This window comes from Penicillium oxalicum, chromosome VII, assembly GCF_001723175.1.
Source record: "Penicillium oxalicum strain HP7-1 chromosome VII, whole genome shotgun sequence".
NCBI classification, from domain to species: domain Eukaryota; kingdom Fungi; phylum Ascomycota; class Eurotiomycetes; order Eurotiales; family Aspergillaceae; genus Penicillium; species Penicillium oxalicum.
This window is the reverse complement of record NC_064656.1, coordinates 56131-76749: the sequence shown is the minus strand read 5'-3', so window position 1 is coordinate 76749 and position 20619 is coordinate 56131. Positions and strand designations below refer to the sequence as shown.

The window sequence follows — 20619 nt, the reverse complement described above, 5'->3', positions numbered from 1 at the left end:
TGAAAAATAGCTTCCGAATATACCTTTTGAGAATGGGAAACGAACTTTCTCCCCCCCACCTTGTTTCCCGATCCAACACATTTTGTTAAATTCCCGAAGCGCATCGGCGATTAGATACCCATCATTCAGAGCGAGAAGCGGTGGACTTTTCCGGTTGCTGACCCTTTCCACTCTTGTAATTCCTTTCCGCTTCTTCGTCAACTAGCTCTACTGGAGTCATTTTGGCGAAAGTGCTTCCTTGAGAACTGAGGAAATCTCCATGCATTACCTACATGTGTGCCTGGAGCTTCCAGTCTTGGTTCCACACCATTTCCATATACTAAGTGGGTACTGGTAAGGTGATGTTCAGCTGTCTCAGGTTGAATCGAGGCCTTTGTGGATAAATAAATAAGAGGATCATATGTACTAAGAGCCCTGGTCTTTGCTTCGAGACTTCCTCGGTATAACAGGCGCCAATTTTACGACCAAGTTCTTGACAATAGATATGATTTCTTCAAATGGGGATATATATATATATGTATATATATACATCAATTTCAGACGTGGTGGGATGAAAGGTGTAAAGAACAACGTACTGAGAGTATCTGCCGGGCTACCTAACATTGATGCTTCCAGTAAACAAGCCAGAGTCTTGTCTCATTTCTGTTGCGGCTCGCTATTCCTTGCCAGTCCCGTCCCCATTGGTTCAAGACCATGTAGAAAGTTCTAGAAATCATAGTTCACAACTATTGCATCGCTCAACTACCCTCAGTTGTTCTCAACAGCCTGCAGTAATATCCGATTTTGCCTGGATCTTCGTAAAGCTTGATGGAAGTGGCAAGATTTTGGGTTTCGTGGGAAGCCAGAATCCTAGAAAGTTTGTTATCAAAAGCCTTTTCTGTCTCGGCCGTTTTGACAGATTCGATATATTCCTGTCGTTCCTTCCAACGATTCTGTACCTCCACATCAACCGGATAACCATTATGGTCGTAATTTGATGGGAGATCGATTGGCGGGGGAACCGTGTACAGAAACATAGGGAATTGCACCACTTCCCAGGGAACCGTACCGGCGCCTTCCCAGTCTATGACCGAGAGGATGTTATGCGTATCGTCTATGATGATGTTACTGTGATAGAAGTCGGGGTGGTGAAGAGGAAATGGCCCCGTATTTATCGGAAGTCTGCGCAGTGCCTTTTTGAACTGGCTCGGAAATTGTCTAATGGATAGGATAAGTTCATTTGCTAGTTCGGGCGGTACCGAGGCACGAATTGTATCTTCTCCAGTAGGAAATCGAGCGTTTTCCGCCCACGCCGTGAAATATTCCTGTGCACTTTCGAACGGACCCCCCAAACCAGGTATTGGACCGATATCGTAAGAGCCGTCGTGAAGCCGAGAGATCATACCGATCTTGGGAAATCGTATTGAGGCCATCGTCGCCTGTTGATAGTTTAGTCAGTTGGAGAAAGGGAGAGAGAGAGAGGGAGATTTTCCTCAACGGTCAACTTTAATCGTACCTGTATATGAGCGACATCGTTGTGAAATTTCGCCTTATATCGCAGGGGAATCTCTCCAGCGTGTACTTCGTGGCCACAAAACGCATTCATTGCCGTGCTCCCCAGAATAAACTCCATAATCATGAATGCACGTCCAATACGTTCTTGACAGATATCATATCCAAAGACTCGTGGTACCGGAATATCCGATTTCGCTCGGATCAGAGAGAGGGTGTGTATCTCAGAAAGCAAGAGAGCCTTGGAATCTGAGGTTGCCTCCCGCAACTGGATACGTGCAACCCATTTCGTTTCATCATCAAAGGCCAAGAGTCGCACCAAGTGCACTCCACCCATACTATAGACTGGAGGAATGTCGCATTTCAAGGGTTGTCGCTCTTTAGGGTGCTCATCTTGTGTGTATCTAATGTTGATTGCGTAGTCTTTCAGCGCGTCCCAATCGATTTGAGGAAAGGGACTCTCCACACCTCTGTGGGTCGTCCAATTAATACAATCCATGTTGAAACAGTAAAACCGAAGTAGTGAACGGGGCAAGTGTGGTGTTGTGAATAGGAAGAGTGCTTGCGGTATTTATGGGTGCCATTCCGCGAGAATAGACAAAAGGCGGTGGAAAATGGGACTTCACGTGCCCTTACGAGGTACGCAGCCAACTGGTCCGAGATGTCACAGGGGCCGGTAAGAGTGTCTGGGATGATGTTACCTGCAGACTTCCTACAATTAAACATGGGAAGCCTTTCGATCAAGATCAACGTGAGCACGATGAGCTACTTCTAATGCTCAGGCAACAGGGACGCGGGCTCGAATATCTGCGGCAAGTGGAAGAACAAAATTGATGACAGCTGTATATGTACAATCGGGTTTCAAGCCTGAAATCCCTTCCACACTCGACCAGGATTTGTCATTATATCTCGTTCGGAGAAACTATGCGGCCCAACAAGATCAGGAATCGGAGGGAGGGTGTTTGTCCATGTTTCTCGGGTTTGAATTCATCGAGGGGAGAATCGTGATGAAGCGGAAAAGAGAAGATATGACATAATCTAGCTGGAGGGAGGGGCGGTTGAACATTGACCGATTTAGCTGCGCTGAGCAGCGCGCTCCTGCTCGAGACGGGCGTAGAACAGATCACGCTCACGGACACGGGGCAAGTGGTAGCCTAGACAAAGACGACTATTAGACTCGGCGTGGGCGAGAGGACAGTAATGACGCATCCATGAAATACATACCGTACCACCAGAGGTAACCGAAGGTGGTGCCGAAGCCTAGATTTCGCGATTCGTGGTTAGTCGGCCACTGTCTGCTGGTTGAGTTGCGAGCGGCGAGCTTGTCCGTCATGTAGGCATGAAGAAACCATGTCTAGAAGAGAATTCTGCGCAAAGCCCAGGCAGTAGGCCAAATGCGTCCGAAAGATCTCCCAGATCATGCAATCATGCGACTTGCCCAATTCGCAATGGAATCCCTGTATTACTCACCAAAAGCGGTGCTCAGGTCAAGGACAAGACCACGCGGAGCATCTAAGAAGACGAAACACGCAAGTTAGTTTGATTGACTCCAACTCGGCCAAGTCGAGTCGATCCATCGTGGTCGGAGTGACCCGGGTGGTGGACTGAAGGGAGGAGGGGGACCACATACGCCGGTGATGGGGGGAATAGCAGCGCCCATTGTAGCGAATAGACAATTCCAATCGGTTCTCGGTGGGTAGTGAAAACTGTCGGACAGAAAGGGACCTGCCTCGGAGGGTTGCGGGGGTGGTCTAAGGTGGAGGAGTGAAGAGTGAGCGGGTGAAGAGGCCGCGAAGTGAAGTTGAAGCTTTCGGGCGGACTAAGCGAGGCACCGGATTGGTCGATTCAGTCTGTCCGCCCATGCCATTGCCATTCTCATCTTCAAGACAACGAAACTGACCAAGCTACAGGCACTGAGAGATTCTGTTCTCTTTTTTTTCTCTTGATCATTTGTACAATTTTTTGTGAAAAGAGGATTACATTTTCATTCAGCTCTCTTCAAGCTTCTCAACGCCTCTTTTGAATCTGATTCAATTTGAACTTTTCTTAATCTGTCAGACCACCGACCATATTTGCCTGAGGCTGACAATCACGTGACACTATCTGCTCTCGGCGGGCACTGAGCTATGGATCTTGTTGCTATCGAATAGCTACAATCGTCACATCAACTTACGAGAACATGGCAACGTCAAGCCAAATCAAGCGTTCTCCGTCTCATTTGGAAGCAGAGGACATCAAGCGATCGAAGCATCACTACCACCATCACCACCGTCTGGTCGAGCCAGTTGTCTTGCCGCAGGTGTCCGAGCCCGCTCTTCAGGATGACGATAATGTTGAACACATGATGAATCGGGCGCTGGGCCATGCGCTTCGAGATGCAGGCTTTGAGATGGCCGACCCAGCGGCGCTCAGTAGCTTTCGCAGCGCCACAGAAGAATGTACGTGTTGCGCCAGGCAAATTCGACCCGTTCTTTCTCGGACGCAGAAACGTTTGAAATCGCAAACAGATTGAGGAAATTCCGCGGAGCTGACAAAAACCGAACGCTTTTCGATGCCCTTTTGGACAGATCTCCTCCACATATCCAAATTTGTCCGCCAGTCAATGCTTTCTTCGCGGCGACTGCAGCCCATCCCACAAGATTTTGATTACGCGTTGAATCACCATCGCATTACGCCAGATGACCTCCGTCCCTATCTCAAGACTCCGCCCACAGTGTCCCCTATACGGGCACTACCCCCGTCGCCTCCCCCAGAAGACGAGGTCAAACGCAAGTTGCCATTCTTAAATGCCTTACGAGGCGAAGAAAGCGAGACCAATCGCTCCTACGTACCCAAGCATTTCCCCGACTTTCCCAGCAAGCACACTTACTCCTCGACACCCGTCTTTACCGAGCGTGACAATGATCCGCGCCAGATTCGGGAGCGTGCGGCGGAGGATGGGCGGCACGGTGAGGAGGCTCTACGCAAGTTGGCCAGTGCGGCGTACCGCAATAGTCCTACGGGGGTGAGTGGACGAGACAAGAAGCTCTGGGGTAGACGGGCAGAGAGCATGGAAACAATGTTCGAGAAGACGATAAAGGGCATAACAAAGAGGCTACAAAAGGATCCATTGGCCCCTCCCGGTGTAACGGTCGGCGGTCCCGGGGGATCTGCGATGGACATTGATTCGGGTCACACCGGAGACGCAGATGCCAAAGCCCGTCATAAGCTGTTTGGCGACCTTGACTTGGGCCCCATTGTCAATTGCGAGCGCGACTACTGGCGGCGAACGACCGCGGCCAGTAGTCGAAATTTGGAAGACAGGGGAGTCAAATCTAAGCCGGGTCTGGAAGGTGTCGATGGTCTCATCGGATCCTGAACGGATGACGCGCGGAAAACGGCTGTTCAATTCTTCTTGTCCCTGTTTTTTTCTCTCTCTCCGCCGCTCTGATCTCTCTGGCTTCTGGCGCTGTGATTGGGCGTCGGTTTGCGTTTCATTTCCTTTGCAGTGGCGCTTTGCGTATTTTGCCGGAGTCGTTTTTGAAGAAGATAGATACCCCCATGGCAGTTGCAGTATGACATTAAAAATTACGCGATTTGTATTTTCGGTTGTCCTTCACAGGCTCGTAACCTCGCCCAATGTCCGAGTGCACTAGGTGGCCGCCCGTAAGCTATATCGATCAGCTTGAGACGATCAGGACTTTGAATCCTTTTGCTGCTGATGCCGTGCCACCCTGGCGGCTGTCTTGGTGGGCTCCCACGAGGTTGTTTCGACCATCAACCCCTTGGCGCATCTGGGAGAGCGCGTGTCAGTTTTAGTTCTTTAACCACGGCCGCTGGACTGAGCACGGGCATTTCAAATACTCACCGTCGAAACAATCGCACAATAGGCTGGCAGGTTATTCGGCCCGGTTCTGGAATCTTATCGGAGGGAGGATTGCATGAATATTGGACCATCTCATAGAGCGGACACTCGTCCAACTTGACGGATGGTCCCTTGCGAGGTCTCGGCTCGGTGAAGTTGCGCTCGACAATTTTGACATTGACGGGCAGAGCCGAGACGTGGAATTTGGGCGTTACTGGCGCCATTCTGACTTGAATCTCAAGAGATAACGCCTGCACTTAGAAGGGGCTGATGCTGTAGAGCGTTGGCGCTGTCGCAGAGTGGCAGAGATGTGTAAGAACGGGGGGCGTGCTTGGGAACAAATCAAGCTCGTGCATGAGATCGACCGCGATGACCCGAGTCGCAACTCGGCGGGCGGAATGCGTCCCGCGGTTCGCCGAATGGACTTTCTTGCGCAGGATTTCCGCTCCCAAAGTGTACAACGAACGAGCTGGGCAGTCGCAGCCACGTGACTGCTACTTCTACGGCCATTACGACTGGCGTCCAAGAGAGTATTTTTTTCGGTGACCCGCGCGATTTTCCGTTGTATCGCTGGTGAGACGGCCAGCGGCTCGGAGATGTACGATGGCCGCCAGCTTTGGGGAGAGGGCCTTGGCCGAGGTGCACCAGGAAGGGCTCGATCAGGTAATGATACATGTCGAGATCATGTCCTTGTATCCGTGACTCGGCAGCTCTGACCATCTTGTACTTCTCCAGCTACTCGATGAATTGATCCAGTTCTATCCAGCTTCAGCTAACAAGCAATTGCTGTTGGGCGTGCCGGTCATTGATACATTATTGGAAGTGTTCATGCCAAGAACGTCGAGTGTGTCGACAGACACAGAACGGAAACCACCAAATGCCGCATTAGATGAACAGATCATCACAGAAGACGAGGAAGTCCTTCTGCGCTGCAGTCAGGATGACCGGGCCATTGCGGCTGAAGATTTGTCCGAATCAGAGTTCCCATCAACCGTGCCATCTCTGGGCGCAACCACCAGAGTCAAGAGACCAAGTCCAGTTGTAGAGATCGCCAGCAGTCTATCGGGATCTGGCAAGACACAGCTTCTATACTATATCGTCGCACGGGCAATCTTGCCGAGAAAAATCCTCAACGTCACGATTGGAGGACTCGAGACTGCCGTGGTCTGGATCGATGCGGACCACCGGCTCGATGTCTACAGACTGCGGCTGGTGGCCCAAGGGATTCTGCGGGATGCCTGGAAGACCGCAGGGACAGAGATAGGGACCGTGGAAATCACCGATCCAAGCGTCAATGATGTATTGACGTCGTGTCTCCAGCAAGTGCACGTCTTCCGTCCACAGTCGTCTTCGGCGCTTTTGGCGACGCTCGCCCAGCTCGAGTATTACCTATATGATCTCTCACAACACTGTTCAGCGTCGAGGCCACTACATATGATCGCTATTGACAGTGCCACGGCTTTCTTGTGGCAAGACAAGCTGCGGGACGAGATCGCTCGAACAGACGAGATCGGGCGATCTCATCCAGAAATCGAGGCACGACGCGAGCAGAAGCTGAGCTTCTACTTTTCGGATCTGTATACGAATCTTGTTACCGAACTCAAGCGCCTGCAGAAACTTTTTGGCTGCGCTGTTGTTTACACCACTACTGTCTCGGGCGGTCGTTCCACTGCCTCAGTCAGCGATGGACCATCCGGTCCTTACGATCGTCCATCTAGTCAAACTCCCTCTTTACGGCCCGCTTTACCTGCGCCCTGGGGTTTATTCCCGACGCTAAGACTGGTCGTCCACCGCGATCCCGTTCGTCCTTTTCCTGCAGCCATGAGTGCACATGATGCCAGACGAGAGGCCTCCATGCGTCAAGATGTGGTTCAACGGGGGCGATTCTCAGCCTGTGTCAATGCTTGGGGCCAGGAAGACTGGCCCCGTCGAGTGGCGGACAGCGTGCACTGGCACAATCGTGGATGGTTTTCCTTCTATGTGCGAGCAAGTGGGATTGAGATCATTTCGCTGGATGAACCATCATGAAACAGCTACGGCGTGGTGGAGAAGGGGAGTTCCCATGTCACGAAAAGATGCTATTTTAACCAAACAACTTAGCGATGGCCTCGACGGTAGTGTTGCCCCCGCTGAATACCACCGCCACGTCCCATCCCACGTCACCGCCTTCTTGTTCAACGATTCGACGGAAGTCTTCATCGAAGAGACACACGGCTAAGCCCACTACGGCACTGGGTTCGACAAAGACCTTCATGCGTTCCAAGACCAGTCGCATCGTGGCCTTGATCTGCTCTTCCGTCACGGCATATACCCCGGCAACTTTGTCTTTGTTCGAAATCACCTCCCAGTTCAACAACCCGACTGGGGTGCGCAGTCCATCGCCAATGGTGAGCGTGGACACGGCTTCGATTCGCCTGCCGGCTGATAAACCCCGACGACAGTCATCCGCGCCTTCAAAGCTTGGCTCCGCCCCAAAGACTCTCGTCTGGGGTTTGTCTGAAAAGTATGTCGCCACGCCTGCATTTAATCCGCCACCGCCAACCGGTGTAATGACCGCATGCAAAGTGTTTGATCCCGTCTGTTGAGCGTGCTGCTCTTCCAATTCCAGCGCGGTCGTTCCCTGGCCACAAATGATATCGAAATGATCGTACGGAGGGACCAGAATTGCGTTTGTCTTTGCCTGGATCTCCGCAACAACTGCCTCGCGCTCAACACTCGTGGAACCACTGAAGATGACTTCTGCACCGTGTGAGCGGGTTCCTGCGATTTTCGACGGAGTACTGATGCGAGGCATCACGATGTACGCGGGGACATGGAGTGTTGAGGCGGCCAGAGCAAGTGCTTGAGCGTGATTACCTGTTGACATTCCCATTCCTGTGTTAATTTTTACACCATTTTTGCGCAACACCTCACGCACTTGTACATATACGGAAGCGATTGGGGACGTAGATAGGCCGAAATCCAAGGCATACCTGAACTATGTGTAATCACTCCTCGCCGTCTGACCTCCTCCTCGCCTCGTTCCTCAATCAATCGCAGCAGCGCATGGAACGCGCCCCGTGCCTTGAATGCTCCGATCCGTTGGAAATTCTCACATTTGAAGAATAATCGGAATCGGGGCCGTGCTGGGGTCTGGCCCTCATACGGAGTCCCTACCAGTGCCTCGAGGGTTTGTGGAGTCGAAGCGATCGTGTCGAGTGTTGTACATGTTAATAGGGGAGTTCGATGGATGTGCGGTTGGATGAGTGAGTAGGCGGCGTGGACGGCTGCGGGGTTCAGAGCCCGTGCTTGTTCGGCGGGGGAGGTCATGATCGGTGTGGCGACGAGGTCAGCGCGCTCGAGGAAGGATGAATTGGGGAGATTTGGGAAAGAGTTACAAAGTCTTGCACAGATCACGAGCATGCCAAGGAGCAACCGACACGGCGAATGAGTCAGAGCTGTTCTTCCCCCGTGCGGAGTAAGGCACTTTTACACCCGAGTCGCACTCGGCCGCCTCCAGCGCCGTCGGCGTAACTCCGAGCGGGGGCCGAGCTGCTCGGTGGGAATTTGCATCAAGGCCACTATGACGCTGTCGATCATCGTCACCGGCAGTCGCAATTGGGGAGACTTTACCGTCGCGAACAAGTCGGAGGTCACTGGGAGAAATTGAGGTAAAAGTCCAGCTTCGTAGAGCTGTCAATGATATTCCGTTGCTATAAAATCCAAAGCCCAAAAGGAAAACCAAACAATGATCATAGTACATCGTAAAACTTTTCACGCCAACTCGCCGTCAAAATGGTATCACAAAAATTATCTATTTCTGGTTCTCGGGGCGGAGAGCGCTGTGGAGAGAAAAGGAAGTCAGTTAGCCATGTGGTTTCTCAAAGGGAGAAGCGGGAGGAGCAGGGGATATGTTCACGTACCGAACAGCCTTGCCGGCGCGCCAGATCTCGAGGTTGCGGATCTCCTCCATCTCCTTCTCGTACTTCTCACGGTAATCCTTCTGAGAGTTGTAGTCGAGGGAGCGCTGGGTCTCGGTGCCGTCACGGACACTGTCGTAGAGCTCGTTGAAGAGAGGCTTCAGGTTGTCCTTGAAGCGGCTGGACCAGTCGATGGCACCACGGCGGGCGGTGGTGGAGCAGGCGGCGTACATCCAGTCCATACCGTATCCACCGATCAGAGGGTAGAGGGACTGGGTGGCCTCCTCGACGGTCTCGTTGAAGGCCTCGGAGGGAGAGTGACCGCGCTCACGGAGGACCTCGTACTGAGCGAGGAACATGCCGTGGATACCGCCCATCAGGCATCCACGCTCACCGTACAGGTCGGAGTAGACCTCCTTCTCGAAGGTGGTCTCGTACAGGTAGCCGGAACCGACAGCGACACCCATGGCGATGGCCTTCTCCTTGGCCTGACCGGTGACGTCCTGGAAGACGGCGATGGAGGAGTTGATACCACGGCCCTCCTTGAAGAGAGAGCGGACAGTGCGGCCGGAGCCCTTGGGGGCCACCAGGATGACGTCAACGTCCTTGGGGACATCGACCTTGGTCAGGTCCTTGAAGACGGGGGAGAAACCGTGGGAGAAGTAGAGGGTCTTGCCCTTGGTGATGAGGGGCTTGATAGTGGGCCAGGTCTCGGACTGGGCGGCGTCAGAGAGGAGGTTCATGACGACAGTACCCTTCTCAATGGCGGTGTTGACGTCGAACAGGTTCTTGCCGGGGACCCACCCATCCTCAATGGCCTCCTTCCATGAGGCACCATCCTTGCGGACACCAACAATGACATTCAGGCCCTGGTCGCGGAGGTTGAGACCCTGGCCGTGACCCTGAGAGCCGTAACCGATCAGAGCAAGGGTGTCGTTCTTGAAGTACTCGTGGAGCTTCTCACGGGGCCAGTCGGCACGCTCGTAGACATCCTCCTTCACACCAGCAAAGTCAATGGTCTTCACACCACGGACGGGCGTGATGGGAGCAATGGCACGGCGGGCAACGCTGGCCAGAGCAGGACGGGGGAGAGCTGCGGTAACAACCGAGCGAGGGGCAGCCACGCGGGCGAGGCGGAGAGCACGAGGAAGACCACGAGAAGCCATTGTGTGTGTGTATGTATGTATGTATGGAGGTGAGGTGAAGAGAGGTTAAGAAGGGGGAAAAGAAGAGGAGAGTGTGGGAAAGGTAGACAGGGAGAGGGAGATAGGAGTGGAGAGAGGTCAATTGATGAAATAGAAAGGGAAAAGACCAGACGAAGTGAGCGAGGGGATGGCGGAATTTAAGTCATCGGCAAAGTTTCTGGAGGGAGCTTGTCCCCAGTCTCAATTATGCTCGTCCCAGCATCGGAGTCAGAGCTCCCCAGTCCGGTCCCAGACTTTGCTCCCACTCGCAGCAATCGGCGCGCGTTGCTCCCGGAATAGTCACGTGAAGTTACGCTGGTATTTCGGAGTTGCCCCTTAGCTCCCCGGCCGACACCGGGGTGACCGGGGACCATTGGACACTCTGATTGGGCACCGCATCCGGCGCCGGTCTGGCCACGCCGACTGAAGATCACTCACGTGATCTCCGCTATCGCCCAGACGCCGCCGCCGGTCTCCACCGCGTCCCCACCGAGTCCCACTGGATTGCGTTCCGCCGACGCTCCTGAGATCCGTTCGCGGGCCGATGGGGAGACTCCGGACTGCGCTCGACCCCGGGGTGGATCTTCTGGGACAGTTCCTGACTCACTGAATCTCCTAAGTCATGGACTCGACGGCGATGCCGTTGTATCGAGTGGGCTGGATGGCAAGTGACTCACACCGATCGAGTCCTTTACTTGTGGGGGTGGAAGGGAGAAGATCGTGGAGGTTGGCCTTGGGCCACCCGGAGCATCACAAGATCTTGTATCGTGAAAGATCTCTTAGCAATACACGTTTGTCAGCCCGCGAGAATTCGGAGGCCGCATAGTGGAATCTAAAATTTACTGATGAGGGTGCGGTGAGGAGGATTTCATGCTACAAAGATTTGTCTAGCAAGCAAGGATGTAAAGTAGAAATCCTCATGTCAACACACTCCCTTTCTCGTCCAAGGGTCTCCAGCCTTGACCACAGTCTCACCCCGGGATGGAGCCTCGTTCCACCCAAAGGCGCCATGGGGGCCGTCCACGTGGGGAAGACCCTATCAACAGACTGGTGATTGCGGCGGGGCCAGGCTCGCCGGCTTCAATTCTTGAAGCAAAACACAGACCGATTGATCTCCGCCCGTGTGGTACACGTAAATCCCAATGATCCTCGGAAACAGCCGAATGCTCTCTCGCCTGGATCCAATCCAGTCTCCCAGCTTAAAAATTGCCTCTTCATCTGGGCGGGCCCATAAATGTGTAGTTGCTGTAAGGTCAAACCTTCGACCACCCGGGTAAGGTTGCGCAGCTGGCCAGTGCCCCCCTCGGCTGGGCCCAGCGGCTTCAAAATATATTTTTTCCACACCAAGCCCGCCCAGTTCACAGGTACACCCAGGCACATCGACCAGGTACCCATCCCTGTACCTAGATCCATCGACATTGTTAGTGTCTTCTTCCTTCGGAAATTTTCTTGGGGTCGGAAATTCTCTTGGGGGTTTAGGAAATGCTCGTGTCATTAGAGCACTCATGTGTGTGATGATAATGTGGAATCTGGAGCCCTCCTCACTGTAATGGAGACTGGGCGGGATCTTCATGACGATCTTGTGTACCTCCCTACTACTTTGGATGTTTCTTAGTCGGCCCGTCGGGACCTATAGATAGCTACCTAATAGGTGGAAGTCTGCGCAATTGCTGTCAAAACACAGAGCGAACGGGACGTCATTCGTTCTACTCCTACATTCACTTCTATCAAATTGGTACCTACCTGACTTAACAGGTAGTACTGTGGGTGGTCTGGACAGTCTCCTACCCTAAAGGTACCTGAAACGCATAAGCACCTGGCAACATTGATCTAAACATGGCTTCGACAGAGCTCGGATCAATTCCACGAAGACGTCATGCTGCATGCCAGGCCGCGCTGCAGAGTCAATATACCGGTCGAGCTGAGGACTTGCACCTGCACCTGCACCTGTTGCCAGGACAAGCCCGTCTTGAAACATGTTGAGAGATTGATGATGCCCGGAGCTCTGTTGAAGGCATTGAGCAATAGACCAAACCTTGCTTAATCCTCGTCTGTAAAATTTTCCATCTCATGACCGCGAAAGGCTCAATATATTTTGGTAGGGACGCCTCAGTTGCTGCAGGATGCGTAGACGACTGTACTCGCTGAGCGCCGAGTCGCCACTAGTCTGGCTCCTGGACTGACCTCTTGGTATTTACCACCTGAGGTTGAAGGCACCAGTCACGTTACCCGGGGCCTGGCCCCCTGGCGGTTGATGGCCTTCAATCTCAGGTGTCAGACCCCCACCCGTACTTTTTTCCTTTTCCCCCGCGCGAGACACAAAGTGGAAGCGGCCAAGAGGGCTCGTGACAGGTTGACTCGCCATGAAATAGTCCTGTGTGACGAGAGAGATCTGGACCTGCTCTTCGCTTTCTTACCCCCCCGTCATTCTTTCTTTGAGTATGTCAGATTGAAAAAAAAAATGAGCTTTTTCTCGCGGGGAAGCTTCCCTACCATTCAGACCCGTAAAGCGCTCTTGCTGATAGATTTCCAAAATGAGTTTGTCCGCCCAACGGGCAATCTCCACGTTCCCAACACGGCCGAGATCCTCGAGACGTTGCCACCTCTAGTGGCGGCCTTTCGTCAGTCAGGCGATGTGATCTGGGTTCGCTCACAGTACGACTCCCCTCAACCCCTGGAGGACTGGAATTTCGGAGATCGCATCGTTCTCGACAAAGCGCGGCGCAAGCGTCCCCATAGGCCACCCTCCGATGTGATCGAGGTCGCCTCGGACCGGGACTCTCCAGAACCGGTGGATGCGGAAGCTTTCCTGTCAGATCATACACCCAGATGCTGTGTTGGGCAATCCAATGGGTTTCAATTTCCAGCACAGGTGCTCACCACGATCGATCCCCATCGCGATACGGTGTTGGACAAGACCGGCTATTCGGCGCTCGAGTCGGCAGGCCTCGTCTTATCGTTTCGGACGCGTTTCGTGACCGAGCTGTATCTCTGTGGCTCCCTCTCCAATATTTCTGTCTATGCGACTGCCTTGGATGCCGTTCGAAACGGGTTCTCGGTAACCCTCGTGGAAGATTGCCTCGGATTTCGGGATTTCCAACATCACCAGGAGGCCATGCGGCGCATGGCAGACATACTTGGAGCATCGGGGATCACTGCACAGGAGCTCTGCCAGGAGCTCGATTGGCAGGAAACTGAAGACATTGCGCAACAAAACAGGACCATGCCCACAAAGCCGTCGGTCACGCCAGGGGATCCTGTGGGGATTGAGGATATCATGAATAGCCTGGATGTCATGCAAGAAGACACAGAGCCCACGGCTGAGAATACCCGCGCTCTTGGTCGATTGACTTCCCAATCACGGAGCTCCAGAATTGCTTCCCGGGGCTCTCGCACCATCACTGAAGACGAAGGCAAGCCGCAAGTTCGTGCACGTGTGCGTCGCCCGAAGCGCCGGGACTTAACCTCCCAAACTGTGGCTGCAGAGCCGGTCATGGCAAGGCCCGGTCGCGAGACTCTAGGGGAGGGGGATTGTCGTATCATACCAGAAATCGACCTGGCCCCAGACACTTTCGAGCGCATCCGGAAAGAGGTGTCCTGGCAGAAGATGTACCACCTGTCGGGCCAGGTCCCTCGACTGGTCGCTGTTCAAGGCCAAGTCCAGGCAGATGGTTCCATTCCCATCTATCGACATCCTGCGGACGAGTCGCCCAGGCTGGAACCGTTTACACCAGCGGTGAACGAGGCGCGCATCCTCGTGGAGCGTATCCTCGGTCATCCTCTCAACCACGTGTTGATTCAGCTTTATCGAGATGGCCAAGATTCGATATCGGAGCATTCCGACAAAACACTGGATATTATGCGCGGCTCGTTTATCTGCAACGTCAGTCTTGGAGCGCAACGTGTGATGACGCTGAGGACAAAGGTCTCGGCGGCCCAGTCGCACGAACAAGCAAACAACAGTCGCCAAAAGCAAGTGGTCCCTCTGCCACACCGATCTCTGTTTATTCTCGGTGAAAAGACCAATATGCGATGGCTTCATGGTATCCGGCCAGATAAACGCGCAGCGGCGACGAAAACTCCGGCGGAGCAAGCCTTTGGTGGTGAGCGCATCTCCCTAACTTTTCGTTACATCGGAACGTATCTGCATCCTGGGAGGAATACCATCTGGGGCCAAGGAGCGGTCAGTAAATCACCCGATACGGCTCGAACTGTAATTCATGGCGATGTCTCTGAAACAGAAAGACTCATTCACGCGTTTGGCCAAGAGAATCGAGCGACCGAATTTGACTGGGACGCCTTCTACGGCGCCGGATTTGATGTAGTCAACTTTGTGACAACGTCTCCTGCGCCTTTAATCCTGAGCGGGGACTCGATCATGGACCTCCAGGCCCAGCTGGCCCTGGGTGAGAGCGGAATTCGATATGAGATTGTTGACCACGCCGGATCACTTGCTCAGGACATTCCTGCAGAACAAAGACCTTGCTACATCCACCCCGATGGTCAAAGAACCACGGGAGCCATGGCGATTTTGACCTCTTTGGCCCAACGATCTCCGGAGTCGATTCGGCTTGGTCCGGATGCCATACAAGGAGGCCAAGCACTTCAATGGATCGAAGGGCTCTTGGCGCGCTGGCGCAACCATTGCGCTACTTTATCTGATCAACCATTTCAAGCGAGCTTGGAGGAGTGCGAGCGAGCTCTTGCGGGGCGACACTACCTGGGAGGTCCATCATTAAGCATCGATGATTGCGCATTTTGGCCCCTGTTGCGCGAGATCGTGGCAAGGGAGGGGCCATTGAGCGCTCGTTTCGTCAATCTGCAGCACTATCACGCCCGTATGGAGAAACGTGGGGTTGTCCGGGCCATCTTGGAATAGTCGCCTTCACGATGCGCTTTGCAAAGTGTCCTGTTTGCTCAGGTTGCCACTGTAGCGAATTGGAACTTTCAAAATTTCTCTTTGGCGTCGCACGAATGAAGTTAATCTACGGAAGGAACGATTTGTAGTCTCGGAGAACTGTGAATCCATTGGAGCAGGAGACCGATACTGCACGGGTCGACACGCTCTTGGCACTATTTACTTTCCCACCACCAAGTTCAAGACTGCTCACATCCAATGTCACAGGCACTTGCCTTCAAAGTTCTGTGTCTTCAAGAGATTTTGCAAGCCAGGCTTGGTGCACACAACCGCCTTGAAGAATGCTTGAGCGACAACCGATGCGCCAGCCGGGCTGGTGTGGGTGTGGTCGTTTGGGTACCACGAGTTGACGACATCCTTTCCCTTGGTCTTGTAGATATCAGCCACATAGGCGCCGTGGTCAATGTAATGCACACCCGCCTTCTCAGCCGCCAACTTGGCGTAGCCCACGAAGCGAGATGGCGAGTAGGAGTAAGAGCCACCCTCCCACACGTTGTTGGGGGTTTGACTGGAGATGATGACGTTGGCACCCTTTGACTTGAACATCTTGGTCGCGTTCTCTAAGTACTTGGGGAAGGTCAGGACGGTCTCGGTGACTCCGTTGTAGACGGAAGTGCAAGTCTCGTCGCCTGTTCCGCCACAATCAGTGCGGCCGTTGTCTCCTGACCCGAGACCACCTCCGTCATTATGTCCGAATTCGATGATCACCCAATCACCGGGCTTGACCTGGTTGGCGATTGTGTTGAAACGGCCTTCACGCGTGAAAGATCGGGCACTTCGACCACCGACGGCTTGGTTCGACACGGTGGCTGTAGTATACGGGGTGACATATTCGCCCCAGCCTGGATTGAGTCGGAGGATTTTCGTTAGTGGGTGTTACACCTTGGTGATCATGAATGCTGGGAGTGCACAGGGATCTCTCTCTCTCTCTCTCTCTGTGCGTGTGTATGTGTGTTCTGGCAGTGTCTCGTACCGTTCGTGCCTTTACCACCACCATTTTTGGCCATGGTTGAATCTCCGGCAAGGTAGATCGTCGTCCCCAGAACGCTGGGAATCAGCATGGAGAGTAAAGCTGCTACCTTCATAATGGGCAGATGTGGACCAAGCAGATCAAACTTAGGATAGAACAAGACCAGTTCAGAAATGGAGAAGAAATATTTGCCAACGGATGAGTGCTTGTCACTGAAGGAGAGTGAAGCTAGCTTGAGTGGAATCTTCGAAAAGTAAGGTATATCAAGATTTGTTTCAAACCACACCAGCAGCAAAAATCTGCTTTATATACCCATCAGCGGTCCGCTGGTCCAACTCATTTCAACCGCCAAGCGCCCTGAGGATCCGAGGGTCATTTCGGCGAAGAGAGGATGCATCAAGTCAAGGGCCTGATTCCCTCTGCACAATACGTTTCACGGGGCCAGGCAAGAGACGAGTTGAGAGCGAAACCGACTAGGACCACTCCCAGACGGACAAGGAGCCTTGGCGCTCGGGATCGATTGGCGGCCTATTAATATTCCTTTTGGTCATCGCGTTAGGATCCGTCCTCCCTTTTCTGCAATTACTACATGACCAGGCGTTGGATATTATTTGACTTTGGCTGAAACCGATCTGGACTGGGGAAAAGATCGGCATTCGTTGCAGAATCCTCGACCTGGTCGACAAGGGCAAGCGTGACGGACGGGGGGGGGGTGGCTGGACCCCATGCTTCCTGTCCACAGGCACCGGGTGGCCATCTCCGTCTCCTGCGGGGGCCCTACAGGCAGGAGCGGGCGGTGGCGTTGTTTCAGTCATACTCAAAGCGGTAGATTAAGAGAACACGAGAAGTCTTGACTCCGAGTGGCGTGCCCGCGAGTGAGTCTTCAGTCTCTGGCTTTGTCAGGGCATACGGAGAGAGGACGGGAATTGTAGTTGTTAAGGTTTCGTGGGGTAGAAGCGTGGTAGTCTAGCCACGTTGACGGCACCCGCCGCGGAGAATTTGATTGCCGTGCAGGTTTTCCTGATCCACTAGTCCCGTTTGGGCCCGAGGGGCCAAATCCTTCGATGAAGAACTGAGATGAGGCCTTTTAGAAAATGACAAATGACCATCTGACGAGATCCTGTGAGGTGATTGAAGTGGTATCGTCAGTTTCATGGACAAAATACATGGAATTGGTTGCAGAATTGTATGTACAATGATCTCAACTCCACAGATCGGAGCGGACCAAATCCAAGTCTCACTCTCGACCTCGGCGCTGGTAATTTGCCCAAATCAAGCAAATCCCGGCGGAGTCGGGAATAAAGATAGACACAGGAGGTGAGAAAGGGGGTGGGAGAGAACGGATCACCGGAGCATACGAGCCAGTTAAACGAAGATCCTACACATCGCCTAGAGCTTTTCGAAGGTGGGGGTGCGTTTCTGCAGGCCCGACAAAAGAGCGGCTGAGACGTCACCTGTCTGCAGGGCTGCGCTATTCCACACGCCCGTGTAACGCAGACCGTCCTGCACAGTGTGGTCGCGCGACCAGTTCAAAAGTTCCTTGGTCCCCTGGACCGCCACGGGGCTCTTGGATGCGATCAATGTCGCGAGTTTGAGGGCAGCCGCGATCGTTGCCGCGCGATTCTCATACACCGCACTCACAAAGCCAACCCGGAGTGCCTCGTCAGCACCAAAGATGCGCGCGCTCAACGCAACCTCCTTCACCCAGCTGAAATTGCCCACCACCTTGGGAAGGCGACTGAGGGTGCCAATATCGGCCGCGATACCGATATCAACTTCCTTGACGGCAAACCGCACGTCCTTGGAGCACAGACGCACATCAGCCGCGGTGGAGAGATCGATGGCGAGACCAAGAGCAAAACCGTGCATCGCAACAATGACGGGCTTCTCACAGCGCTCCACGGCAGTGATACAGTCCTGGAACTCAAGGACGTGGCGGCGCAGATGAACCGCTTTGCGGGCGGGATCAACGCTGGCCTCCCCAGCGAGGGCCCCTCCCTGAGACGCAGCCTTGACATCCAAGCCAGCGGTGAATGCCTTTTCGCCCGCGCCACTCAGGACGATTGCTCGAACAGACGAGTCTTCCGACAGCTGATTGAAGACCTGTCGTAGCTCCAGCCACATGCTATTGTATGATCAGACCCGGGTCAAATCCGCGAGGAGGGGAAACCTTTGCCCGAGGGGGGGGGGGATGGTATGCTTACGCCTCGAAGAAAGCATTCATCTTCTCTGCCCGATTGATCTCCACATGAGCGACATATGGACTCTCATCGGGAAACCGGACGTTGAAGTATTGGAACGAGTAATTTGACGCCATGACGGTGGGATACTGTTTTTTTTTCCTTTTTGGGAGAAGGAGTTGTAAGCTACCCCAAGATGGACTGCGATGGAGACAAGCTGGAAGAAATCCGCGAGGAGATTGAAAATTCGTAGTCGATCCTCAGATGCTGAGATGGTGCACGAACAGGATGGAGGAGCTCAAGAGAAAGCCGAGTCTACGCTCGCCGATTCGGTTCCTCGGAAAATGTACCTCGGCTGAAATACGCGCTTGCCCACAAGGTCAGCTGGAGCTTCACCCATAAAACGCGGGCATCTCCGCAAATCCACTTTTCCATAATCACCCCCACTCTCAGATTCTGCCAGCTTTCCAAATCTTGAGACAGCAGTAGATTCCCGAGACAGGAACACTCAGTTCGACGGTCCGTTCTGGCAATGACGATGAATGCTTATTCATTTGATGCTCAATTTTGATTGATTTGACGCTGGGCATACACCCTGACATGTGAAGGCAATGCGGATCAGGTAGGCGGTCTGAAGGGCGGGCTGACTACATACATATTACTCGAAGTGTGTAAACTCTACATTGGTTACGGAACAAAGATCATAGTTACAACTACAGCACGACGTTTGGATGGGGTGATTAATTGGATTTGTCAAACTGAATAATAAGATGCACTCCACTCATTCAAAAAGAACACGCGAAACGCCAGTGGAATCTTTTGTATTGAACGCGGCCCACGTGGCGTCAAGCCAAGAAGATCCCAGCAACTTGAGAAAAAAGAGTCGTAGTATCGTGATTTCGTAAAGATAAAAATCTGGAAGTCATGCAGATCGCAAGACATTCAGAAGATGATCACTGAGCATCGATTCACTCAATGGTGATCTTCTTGGTGGCCTTCTGGGAGGACTTTGGAATGACCATCGAAAGGATGCCATTCCTCAGGCTGGCCTTGACATTCTCCTGATCGACGCGGCCAGGGAAAGTGAAAGTGCGCTGGAATTCACCAATGGAGCGCTCGCTGACCCAGTAGCGGTGGCCAGACTTGGTGACTTGGGTGTCTGAGTCGGGAGTGGCTTCGTCATCGACGCCCTCCTTGGGTTCCTCGGAGTGATATTCACGCTCGGTGCGACCCTTCACGACCAAGGTAGTAGGATCGGTAAATTCGATGTTGATGTCCTTTTGAGCGATTCCAGGCAATTCGCCATCCAGGTGATAGGCCTCCTCACTCTCACGCACGTCGAAACGAGGGTTGAATGCCTGAGTGGAGGTAGCCTGGCGACTGGCGCGGTGCACGTCGTAGTCGTCCAGAAGACGGAAGAGAGGAGCGAAGTCGCCGGAAGTAGGGAAGCTAGTGCGGAACAGAGACATGGTGGAGGATAACCGTGGTGTTTGAAATTGCTTTAGAGAAGTGATGAGAAGCTTGAGCGTTGTAGTTGAAGTGCCAAGACTGTGGAGTTGCTTGTGGAGTTGCTTGTGAACTGGGTGTTGATGATGATGAGAAGGACAAACGAGGTGATGGAAGGGGATTTTATAACTATCCAAGGTGGCATGACCCTGTTCGTGACATGGCAAGAGCCAGTGCCCAGCAGTTGCTGGAAAGTGCCAGCAATTGGGTTCACCAGTTGGTGAGATTGCGCGTTTGTTCACGCATTGACCAGTTGGTGCGCGAAGCTTCCAGCAACCACAACAGGCTTCGTCCGGGGTTCCGTCAAGTCACGTGATGATTCCATTAGCGCAGCAACAGGGCGATGCTGATGTCGTATGATCGGGTGGACCACCATTAGACAGCATCACCCTCGACGTCAAATCAGACCTTCCGGTCTTTCAAATCCCATGAATAGCAATAGCGACGGAAGAGGCCATACGACACGGTGACGCAAGTCCCCCAGCATCTATGCACGTGAGCGGGAAACCTGCGTGGACAATTCTCAAAGATTCTAGCCATATTCATTTTAGTACTGCAAACTACTGTAGAGACAGCTTTGCCGAACATGAAACTTTCCACAACCCAGCAATCTCGAGCTTAGACGAA

The 20619-nt window shown here is 53.2% G+C and overlaps 11 protein-coding genes across 11 annotated transcripts; 3 read left to right on the top strand and 8 right to left on the bottom strand.

The window, feature by feature from the left end:
* Positions 1-737: 737 nt before the first annotated feature.
* On the bottom strand, positions 738-1990 carry POX_g08559 (uncharacterized protein; the record flags this gene model as incomplete). The annotated part of the gene is made up of 2 exons (XM_050117330.1): positions 738-1418; positions 1496-1990. 2 exons carry the CDS (start codon positions 1988-1990, stop codon positions 738-740), a joined length of 1176 nt encoding a protein of 391 aa, XP_049965474.1.
* Positions 1991-2565: 575 nt separating this feature from the next.
* On the bottom strand, positions 2566-2824 carry POX_g08558 (uncharacterized protein; the record flags this gene model as incomplete). The annotated part of the gene is made up of 2 exons (XM_050117329.1): positions 2566-2645; positions 2716-2824. 2 exons carry the CDS (start codon positions 2822-2824, stop codon positions 2566-2568), a joined length of 189 nt encoding a protein of 62 aa, XP_049965473.1.
* An 846-nt stretch (positions 2825-3670) lies between these two features.
* POX_g08557 (uncharacterized protein) lies at positions 3671-4849 on the top strand (the record flags this gene model as incomplete). The annotated part of the gene is made up of 2 exons (XM_050117328.1): positions 3671-3929; positions 4059-4849. The coding sequence occupies 2 exons, from the start codon at positions 3671-3673 to the stop codon at positions 4847-4849; spliced, it is 1050 nt and encodes a 349-aa protein (XP_049965472.1).
* A 315-nt stretch (positions 4850-5164) lies between these two features.
* POX_g08556 (uncharacterized protein) lies at positions 5165-5559 on the bottom strand (the record flags this gene model as incomplete). Its single annotated transcript, XM_050117327.1, has 2 exons — positions 5165-5264; positions 5339-5559. The coding sequence occupies 2 exons, from the start codon at positions 5557-5559 to the stop codon at positions 5165-5167; spliced, it is 321 nt and encodes a 106-aa protein (XP_049965471.1).
* A 379-nt stretch (positions 5560-5938) lies between these two features.
* On the top strand, positions 5939-7363 carry POX_g08555 (uncharacterized protein; the record flags this gene model as incomplete). Its single annotated transcript, XM_050117326.1, has 2 exons — positions 5939-5998; positions 6071-7363. 2 exons carry the CDS (start codon positions 5939-5941, stop codon positions 7361-7363), a joined length of 1353 nt encoding a protein of 450 aa, XP_049965470.1.
* A 55-nt stretch (positions 7364-7418) lies between these two features.
* On the bottom strand, positions 7419-8644 carry POX_g08554 (uncharacterized protein; the record flags this gene model as incomplete). The annotated part of the gene is made up of 2 exons (XM_050117325.1): positions 7419-8191; positions 8308-8644. The coding sequence occupies 2 exons, from the start codon at positions 8642-8644 to the stop codon at positions 7419-7421; spliced, it is 1110 nt and encodes a 369-aa protein (XP_049965469.1).
* A 64-nt stretch (positions 8645-8708) lies between these two features.
* On the bottom strand, positions 8709-10400 carry POX_g08553 (Ketol-acid reductoisomerase; the record flags this gene model as incomplete). Its single annotated transcript, XM_050117324.1, has 2 exons — positions 8709-8970; positions 9238-10400. 2 exons carry the CDS (start codon positions 10398-10400, stop codon positions 8709-8711), a joined length of 1425 nt encoding a protein of 474 aa, XP_049965468.1.
* A 2479-nt stretch (positions 10401-12879) lies between these two features.
* On the top strand, positions 12880-15297 carry POX_g08552 (uncharacterized protein; the record flags this gene model as incomplete). Its single annotated transcript, XM_050117323.1, has 1 exon — positions 12880-15297. The coding sequence occupies one exon, from the start codon at positions 12880-12882 to the stop codon at positions 15295-15297; it is 2418 nt and encodes an 805-aa protein (XP_049965467.1).
* Positions 15298-15537: 240 nt separating this feature from the next.
* On the bottom strand, positions 15538-16421 carry POX_g08551 (Rhamnogalacturonan acetylesterase; the record flags this gene model as incomplete). Its single annotated transcript, XM_050117322.1, has 2 exons — positions 15538-16178; positions 16310-16421. 2 exons carry the CDS (start codon positions 16419-16421, stop codon positions 15538-15540), a joined length of 753 nt encoding a protein of 250 aa, XP_049965466.1.
* Positions 16422-17695: 1274 nt separating this feature from the next.
* On the bottom strand, positions 17696-18623 carry POX_g08550 (Delta(3,5)-Delta(2,4)-dienoyl-CoA isomerase; the record flags this gene model as incomplete). Its single annotated transcript, XM_050117321.1, has 2 exons — positions 17696-18431; positions 18511-18623. 2 exons carry the CDS (start codon positions 18621-18623, stop codon positions 17696-17698), a joined length of 849 nt encoding a protein of 282 aa, XP_049965465.1.
* Positions 18624-19454: 831 nt separating this feature from the next.
* POX_g08549 (30 kDa heat shock protein) lies at positions 19455-19955 on the bottom strand (the record flags this gene model as incomplete). The annotated part of the gene is made up of 1 exon (XM_050117320.1): positions 19455-19955. The coding sequence occupies one exon, from the start codon at positions 19953-19955 to the stop codon at positions 19455-19457; it is 501 nt and encodes a 166-aa protein (XP_049965464.1).
* Between the last annotated feature and the right edge of the window lie 664 nt (positions 19956-20619).